The sequence below is a fragment of the Euphorbia lathyris genome, chromosome 3 (genome assembly GCF_963576675.1).
Source record: "Euphorbia lathyris chromosome 3, ddEupLath1.1, whole genome shotgun sequence".
NCBI lineage: Eukaryota > Viridiplantae > Streptophyta > Magnoliopsida > Malpighiales > Euphorbiaceae > Euphorbia > Euphorbia lathyris.
The window spans coordinates 24,507,857-24,517,527 of record NC_088912.1 but is presented as its reverse complement, the minus strand read 5'-3'; the positions used below and the strand labels follow the sequence as shown (position 1 = coordinate 24,517,527).

The 9,671-nt window shown below is 36.0% G+C and overlaps 1 protein-coding gene across 2 annotated transcripts; it reads right to left on the bottom strand.

The window, feature by feature from the left end:
• Window positions 1-5,368: 5,368 nt before the first annotated feature.
• On the bottom strand, window positions 5,369-9,106 carry LOC136223152 (pentatricopeptide repeat-containing protein At5g12100, mitochondrial). Of its 2 annotated transcripts, XM_066011009.1 has the most exons (3): window positions 8,788-9,106; window positions 5,981-8,523; window positions 5,369-5,671 (listed from the first exon to the last, which is right to left on the bottom strand). In XM_066011009.1, the coding sequence occupies exon 2, from the start codon at window positions 8,477-8,479 to the stop codon at window positions 6,014-6,016; it is 2,466 nt and encodes an 821-aa protein (XP_065867081.1). In that variant the 5' UTR covers window positions 8,480-8,523; window positions 8,788-9,106; the 3' UTR covers window positions 5,369-5,671; window positions 5,981-6,013. The 2 variants fall into 2 exon arrangements, with proteins under 2 accessions (XP_065867081.1, XP_065867080.1); XM_066011008.1 differs by lacking the exon at window positions 5,369-5,671 and having other exon boundaries at window positions 5,852-8,523.
• Window positions 9,107-9,671: the final 565 nt, after the last annotated feature.

Below are 9,671 nucleotides of genomic sequence, written 5' to 3'. Positions count from 1 at the left end.
TTCTCTTTTACTTTACTATTGACCAATGACAACCACAAAATAAAAAAAGTTCAAGTCCGAAAATTATTTAAAATCGCATTTTCGATTTCTTTAACCATTATTTTAAGGGTTTTTTTTCTCTCCAACTAACTATTTTCTTATTCCTAACCAAACAATATCTAAATAACATCAAATTCAAAAAATTCAATTATTGAAGTTGTTTAGAAAATCATTTTCATAAACTATATAGTAAATTATTACATGCTATTGAAATGGTTATCTCGATCAATTCAATGATAAAAAAAAATTGTTAGTAAATTACAAAATTCAATGGATTATTCCTAAGCTTTTATATATATATATATATATATATATATAGAAATTGGGACGAGACAGAACTTAGACGGGGTGAGCACCAATAGCCCAAGAACTGACAAACCCTTGGTTATTCTAAGCTTTGAAAAATAACAAAGTTCAGTAATTATAATGAAAGAAATGACAAAGTTAAGAGCCTATAGATATAATTTAGTTTAGGCTTTTATATTAAAATCATATATGACTATAAAATTACAACTAAATTATATTACTAAAATTAATTTTAAATATATTAGTATTTCCTATATATATCACAAATAAAATATAATTTTATACTATAATTTAAGATTTAGACTCCAATTTATAAATCCTAAATCCTAAAAAATAAATTCTAGATCCTTAATTTATAAACCTTAATCCTAAAAATATATCAAAAATAATGATTTACTTAGTGACATAGTTGAAATTCTTACTTAATATTAATTGTATATAATTTTTCAAAAATTAATTTCCATGTAAATTTTCCTTTAGTTTACTCTAAAATATATATTAATCTCAATTCATTTAATTTTTATATGGGCCCGGGCTTGATTCAGGTTTGAAGATCAATTCCTTCTATTTGGTTCATTCAATAATGAAGATAATTAATGATTTTTAATTCAAAAAACAATTATATAAATAATAATAATTTTTCAAAAACAGTAATAAGGGAAAATTAGAAAAATAAAGATATGGTTTGACCAATTTATAAAAACAGTCCCATAGTTTAAAAATTTACAAACAAGGATTTTATTCTTTGTGCAGTTTAGAAACTCAAGCATTCTTTTAAAAATTGTTGTCGCGATTATTTACCCCAAAAAATGAGCGACTTAAAACAATTAAAAGAATTGACTTTACCAATTACCCAAAATATAATGTCTATATTTACAAATTAAGTAAACAACAAGTAATTATATAATTGAAAATTTGACTTACAAATTCTTTAACTGTAAATTTCACGCAGCTCATAACCCATTTTTGTAAACTTTTAAACAGCACGTGTCTTTGCAAATCATTCAAAATACATGTTTATTTTTATAATTTTTTTAATAATAATATATGAATAATACAAGTACATATTTTTTTTTGATATAATAATACAAGTACATATTAAATACAGTACATAACTAAATTATCCTTTAACCAAGTAAGAATGAAGCATAGGCCCGTTGCCATTGGTTTATCCAACTCTTTCCCCCAATTCATGTTAATTTTGTTTCAAGTTGCTCTATCAGATCAGAGTAGGTAAAATAAATTGACTTCATCACACAATTCCCATATCTATACTGAACTTTCACAATTTTAATAGGATCTTGTTGCAAATAGGGTGAGATTTATACATCTCCAACGGGAGTTCACCCCAACCGCGATGAGAGATTTCCATTTATTTTCTCCAAAGACGGGCTTTCCAATCCCCGTTCCTATCATATCCCGCCACAGTGATTTCCATGAAAATTTTTACGGTATTGCTATTCACCGCACCCAAATTCCGCTCCACCGCCCCCTCTTGATCATATTGCCCTTCTCATTTTATTTCATCCAAAACCTTAAAAGCTCTCTCTCCCTTTCTCTCCCGAGCAAAAATCCCGGATTTTACAAAAATGAACCCAAGCATTCCCGAAGATAATGATTTCGAACACAAGGTAATATTACGATTCTTAAATACGTGTCTGATTATTTTTTTTATTTTTTTTCGGTTTTTTCCTGAACAGGTAGAGAGTACTCCCGTTCCGTAGGCCGAACGGATGAACTACCCGTTCGGCCTAGGGAACGGGCAGTATGCGCCACCCGTTCCACCGATGGAACAGGTGGTATGCGCCACCCGTTCCACCGATAGAACGGGTGGTACGCGCTGCCCGTTCCACCTACGGAACAAGCAGTACGTGCTGCCCGTTTCCACCCATGGTGAAACGGGCAGGCTGCCCGTTTAGGCAAAAAATGGGGAGAAATTGCCCCGAACTATTTTTTTTATTATTTTTAATGTACATTATGATAACCTATTATGCATTTTTTGTATATTCAGGTACCGAGGATTTGAGAGAATTTGAATTTTAGCTCGGTTTTTTGAAAATCCTGAGGTAGAGAGGATTTGAGAGAATTTGAATTTTTTTGTTAGAAAAAGTGAGGAGGGCAAATATGTCAAAAATGGACGGTGGACCGGAATTTGGATGCGGTATATAGCAGTCCACAATTTTTAAAATAATATATTTACATACACTTTTAAATGCTTATTTTATATTTGAAAAACTTTTATTTATTTTTATATTTGATAGATTGATGTACACTCATGTTTTATAAATTGCATTAACACAACTATATTACACAACAAAATTTTAAATTTGCTTAAGAATTTAAAATCTCCACCCCGCTCCATTTACAACCCTACTAAGATCAAAGGGTTAGGGCAAATTTCACAAACAAATTTTAATCCGTTCAACATTTATTTAGAGTCTATTTAATTCAACTGTTCATATCTCAATAATATTAGATATAATTATTATCTCTGTTGTTTATTAATTTTGTTGTTACTCCAAAATAACTAATTCGTCTAACTATTTTTCAATTCTAATCAAACACTTCTATTAGAAAAAAAAAACTACGAAAAAGACAAGCGAACAATTTCGGTTGTGCATTAAGACTTTTATACCCTGTCATCCAATCCAATTGTAATATAAATTATAGTCCACAACAGTAAATGGATAAGATATAATTTACCCCTAACATCTCCCTATACCGTAAATGGATAAGATCTAATTTACCCCAAACATTTTTTGAAGAAGTCAAATATACCTCAAACGTAATAATTGGTCAAATACATCCCCACAAATTTGGCCCTATCAAAACCAAAATGACGTTATTCTGGTCTCGGTTAGAACTAAAAAAAAAAAACAGATCTTCATCTATTGGAGATGCAATCAACACCCTGCATATAAAGATGGGGTCAGAGGCAAAACTGCCCCCGTAAGGAGTGGCTCCCAACAGCCGAGGGTGCATCGGCATCCCTGGCCCCCTTTGCCTTCGCTTTGTTATATGTGCGCAAAATTATTCCAAGTTGAAAACTTTAAGAATTTTTTTTACCATTTATTACGATGTGTGAAGGATGTGGACCAGAAAGTCCTAGTTGGAGATAAGGATTTCAATGAACGATGGAGGTCCTATTTTGATGACTTATTTAATGGAGATCGCCAACAAGATGTTGGAGATATAAGTATCCATCACGATATGATAAATCATGAATGCCTGCGGAGAATTCAAAAGGGTGAAGTCAAAATGGCATTAAGTAAGATGAAGTCGAAGAAAGCAGTAGGACCTGATGGCATCCCTATTGAGATTTGAAGATGTTTGGGAGAAAGAGGAATCGAATGGTTGACGACGTTTTTCAACAAAATTTGGAGAAACAATAAGATGCCATCAGAATGGAGGAAAAGTACCTTAATCCCTTTGTATAAGAACAAAGGCGATGTCCAAGATTGTGCCAACTATCGGGGAATCAAATTAATGAGTCACACTATGAAACTTTGGGAGCGAGTGATCGAACAAAGGCTAAGGAGGACGGTGAAGATCTCGGAAAACCAGTTTGGCTTTATGCCGGGAAGATCAACTATGGAAGCCATCCATCTAATAAGACAATTAATGGAGCACTATCGAAATAAGAAGAAAGATTTGCATATGGTTTTCATTGACTTGGAGAAAGCATATGATAAGGTACCAAGGGAAGTACTTTGGTGGGCCTTGATAAGGAAAGGCATTTCGCGGAAATATATTGACATCATAAAGGACATGTACGAGGGAGTATGCACGAGTGTACGTACTAGTGTTGGGAAGACTGAAGAGTTTCCTATTACGATTGGAGTGCATCAAGGTTCCGCACTAAGCCCATTTCTTTTTGCCATCGTTATGGATGAACTAACAAGTTCACTTCAAGATGGTATACCATGGTGCATGCTGTTTGCAGATGATATTGTGTTGGTTGATGAGACGAAAGAAGGAGTGGAGAGAAAGTTGGAACTATGGAGACAAACTCTAGAATCTAGAGGCTTTAAGTTGAGTCGAAGTAAGACAGAATATTTGGAGTGTAAGTTTAGCGGCCATAGGAGTAGGGAGGCAGGGACAATCACCCTAGATGGGAGAGTTGTTCAGGCCTCGGATTGCTTCCGGTATTTAGGATCTATTATCCAAACGGATGGAGAAGTAGATGGAGATGTTGCTCATAGGATTAAAGCTGGTTGGTCGAAGTGGAAGAGTCCTACGGGTTTCCTTTGTGATCCCGGCATGCCTAATAGATTGAAGGGAAAATTCTACCGGACGGTAATTAGACTAGCATTGTTATATAGTACGGAGTGTTGGGCAGTGAAATACTGCCACATCCATAAGATGTCGGCGGCGGAGATGCGTATGTTGAGATGGATGTGTCGTCATACGAGAAAGGACCGGGTGCGTAATGAAATAATTAGGACAAAAGTAGGGGTCACATCTATTGACAATAAAATGAAAGAAAACCGACTAAGGTGGTTTGGCCATGTGAGACGTAGAGCGCTTGATGCGCCGGTTAGGAGAACCGAAGAGGGGCAAAGGGATGTAGTGGTGAGGGGTAGGGGAAGACCTAAGCAAACTTGGAGGAGGGTGATCGAGAGTGATATGAGTTTACTGGGAATTGAGGAAAATATGGTAGTGGATAGGACGGAGTGGAGGGAGCGAATCTATGTCGCTGACACGACTTGATTTTCACGGTTTTATATGACGGTTCATGTTAGCCGACCCCGAATCATTTCGGGACTAAGGCTTTGTTGTTGTTGTTGTTATTACGATAAGATATATCCGCACTTTCCCCCAAAAACGTGAGGCAAAATTGACCTTTATCCCTACAGTAAACGATAAACATAAAACGTGGGCAATGATCTTCCTCAATGACAAGAAATCATACATCCGATTTACCTTCTTCCGAAAAGGTCAGTATCTGCTGCTTAGAAAAAGGAGTAAGACTTCACATATATCAGATTTAGACCTTCATAAACTAAATGCTCCAATGTATCAGGCGATTCAATTTTCACCTCAAGTGATATTCAATTAACAGACATCAATATATAGCAGTGCATATTTTGGTAAATAAGCATATTCTTATAACCAAATTTACATCTACAAGGTCTGAAAAATGATCCCCATATCAGTGAGCTGAAAACTCACAGTTATCTTGAGAATTCCCATCCCCCGGGACTAGCTTGTGCAGGACGGTCTATATCATCCGTCTTTCCAGCATCCAAGCTTCAAAATGAGTGCTAAAATTCTCCATTCTGGTCTTTCCAGGATCATATTAATCTTTTATATTCTCCCTAATTTTCTGGATACGTTGATATATTATCAGTAACTAAATTGCAGATGGAAAGTGATTAGCAACACAGATTTAATTTCAAATTCTACATAGGCTTCTCATTGAGAAGCTAACCACCTCTTCATAATAGCTGAAAACAATATCGCACCAGCTTCCCGAATATAGCATATACGTTATCTCATACCAGTATAGATGAAATCGAAGTGGTATATCTCTAATTCATTGTTATCAAGAAATAAACACCAAGAGTAATAAGGAAAAGTAAAGACAAAATGAAGTTCAAATGTACATCTATGGTTATGGCATTCAGTAATTTACCATGTTTGGTGCAGAGAGTATCAAGCATATCTTTCACATTTTGATAGCAGCAGATAGCTCCTCACTAGAGCTCCCATTCTTCATTCCTTTTTCACTCATTTCTGAGCATATAAGCGCGGCCTCTTGCAATCTTCCCTCCACTTTGAGCCCAGCAGTAAGCTCATTGCAAATGGTGGCATCAAGGAGAAAACCATTTCCAAACATTTCTCTATACCAAGTATATGCACCAAGATAATCCTTCAAATTACAATGTCCCTTGACCAAAATGTTATAGGTATCAGCTGTAGGGATCATATCCTTGGCTTTCATAGCTTCAATAATATTATCTATTTCCGACAACTTTCCCTCCCTGAAATTTCCCAAAACCAAACTATTGTAAGTCATCTTGTCAGCATGAATTCCCCTTTCTAGCATTTCATTGTACAATGCATATGCCCTTTCAAGATTTCCATTCTCAACATAGCAATGAATCATTGCATTGTAGACAACACGATCGGGAGCCAGATTCATACATAACATTTCATTAAATAGTTTTTCTACAAGTTCTACCCCTTCCTTGCCACATCCACTGATCAGGGGATGATATGTATGTACAGTAGGATTCATGCCCAAACTTTTCATAGTTTCATATAGCTCCAGACATTTCAAGGCATTTCCTGAATTTGCATATCCCGAGATTAATGAGTTATATGTGATTACATCAGGGCTATGACCTGCAGCAGAAATCTGGAGAAGACATTCTTCAGCCTCTGTCAACTTCCCCATTTTGCAAAATCCATTAATTAGTAAATTGTAAGTTACCAAGGTAGGTTTTATTTCACTTTTTAGCATTTCATCAAAGAATCTCAATGCATCTTTCAATTTCCGACCTACGAAACTCCCATCAACAAGCATATTATATATGTGTGTATTAGGGAAAACACCCCTGCCAATCATATCCCTGAGGAGTATTTCAGCCTCTAGGATCTTCCCATCCTTGCACAAACGGTTTATAAGAGAGCCGTAACTTTTAACATTTGGCTTCACGCCAATCTGTTCCATCTCTTCAAGAATCTCAAAACACCTATCAAAAGTTCTCAACCTTCCGTAGCCATCAATAAGGCTATTATATGTCTCAATAGTTGGTGCGACTCCCTTCTCTGTCATCTTCTTTACCCATTCCTCTGCCTTGTCCATATTCTGGAGTCCACAGAACTTATCAATAATAGTGTTGAAAGTAATGCAATTTGGTTTCAACCTAAGATCTTCCATTTGCTCAACAGTCATAATAGCTTTATTCATGTCACCTATTCGACAATACCCTTTAACAATAACGTTATAGATAACCTCATCTGGAATAAGCCCATTCTCAATAAGTTTCTTCAACATCTCCTCTGCTTTGTCAACATTCCCTTTTTCACAAAACTTGTTCAACAAAATGCTACCAGTATAATTATTAATCGTAACTCCATTTCCAATTGCGAGCTCGTAGAAATCTGTGACATCCTTATCTTCATGACACCTAGACAACCCATCAAAAAGGATAGAATGAGTAAAACCATCAGGCACAAATCCATTGAATTCCATCTCTTTTAAGAGTTCCCTTGCCTCGTCCATTCTTCGAGTTTTACAAAGCCCACTAAGCAATGAATTAAAAGTAATCAAATTCGGCTTCACATTCTCTTTCTTCATCATCTCTCTCAATTTAAATGCATTTTCTACCTCCCCTACCTTGCAATACCCATCTATAAGCGTATTGTACGTCACCGTACTCCCCACTAACCTCTTCCTACACATTTCATCAAACAGCATCTCTGCATCTCTTATCCTATTCTCCTTACACAAGCCACCAATCAGTACATTGTAAACAAACACATTAGCTCTTACTTCTCTCTTTTTCATGGAATCCAGTAACTCCATTGCCCTCTTTATGTCCCTCATTTTCACTGCAGCCTGCATAGCCTTCCCATACATAATTGTATCAGGTCTATAACCAGACTCCAATATCTCCAGGAACAAATGAAGAGTCTTGTCAAATTGCTTTGAGTCCGCCAAACAGGTAAGAAACATCTTCAAAGAAGCAAGAGAAGGAACCTTACCATTACTCTTCATCGATTCATATAACTCGGTGGCTTCATTGAGCATTTTCAACTCACTATACGCATAAAGCAACATGTTTGAAAGGCTGAGTTGCAAAGGAGGAGCGCACGAGGAGAAGGAGGAGAGGAGATCATAGGCTGAAGAGAATGACGATTTTGAGAGAACAATAGATTTGGTAAGCCTGTATGCATCTTCTTTGCAGTCTTGTTGAAGAAGAAGTCGAAGCTTGTCCAGTTGTTCTCGGCATTCGTGGCCTTCACGGCCATTTCTGTTGCTAGAGTTTGGAAGTATTTCACAATCTTGGGCTTGTTCAAATTCGGGTGTAGAAACAGCAGAGTACAAGGAGACAGGTGATGAGAGAAGTTTTGTTGGATTGTTTTGGGAAATAAGAGTGCATCTGGAAAGAACTTGCCTAGCCATTGATGAGCAAATTCAAATATCGATCATTTTCGAGTCTTGTTTGCCTGCCAAAAATAGTACAGTATATTACTTTATCAGACTGAACAAGAATCAAGCAAACCAGTGAACTGAGAATGTCTAAGTTAGATTCAAGGGCTCACAAGCCCTGAGTGAAAATTTCAATCCCGAACCTATAAAGCAATACTCAAAACATTATCAGAACAACACGAAATTCAAAATCCCCAATTTCATAGACATAACAGAACATAAATCCCCAATTTTGAAAACCTGAAATTTTAATTGAAATACAATTAATTAAATTAACTGACCCTAAAAAGCGAAGGTGATGAGCAATGAATAAGATCAGCCCTGCTGCTGGACTATGATCCAATTCGAGAGAGGAAAAGTAGCGACAAGTAGAGGCCTGAACTGCTCCCTGCGATAGGACTTCGCGGCTGCTGCTGGAAGGAGGAAGACCCGAGGCTACTCGAGCGAGAATGGACGAGGAGGAGGAGGAGGAAGCGAACGCGAGGTGTTTATACCAGAGAGAAAGGGAAGGAGTTGAGAGAGCGAGAGAGTCTATAACACTGTCTGGGAGGGGATTAGAAAGGGTTTAATGATAAACATGTTTGAGATGAAAGTTTAGTGATGTGTTGAATCATAACTTTCATGGGTTAAGCTGCAAAAAATACTTCTAAAAGTCTAATTTTATCTCTAACTTTGAAAAAGCAATTTTAACCCTGATACTGATAAATTAAGTCAATTTAAAAAATAGGATAATTAATTTATCAGTTCCTATATTTTGATAAAACATACTGTTTAATCCCTGTATTTTAAAAAACACACAGTAAAGTCTCTAACCTTTTTCTCGATAAACTGTTTAGTCCCTAAAATTTTTCTCGGTGAACTGTTTAGTCCCTGCCGTTAGACTCTCATGAAGATTCTATTAGTCAATTTGGATTTGCGTTTTTCATTTTCTTTAAATTCTACTGCATCTGAAATCGACTTTGAGTGTTCTTCTTCTTGATTTTCTTCTTAATCGTTCAAATTCGTAAGCATTAGGTCTGTTCTTTTTCTTGTTCTCCATACACATAGTTTCTTTTTCTAAATTGGATTTCCTCTTCTAAAATTTGAAGGTAAATAGTAAAGGGTAATTTAGTCATTTTCCGAATTCATAAACGGTAAAAAATCTAACAAACAGACGGAAGGACTA

Coding starts and splice junctions, on each gene's coding strand:
- LOC136223152 (XM_066011009.1), bottom strand. CDS start 8,479: ATGGCTAGGCAAGTTCTTTCCAGATGCACTCTTATTTCCCAAAACAAT.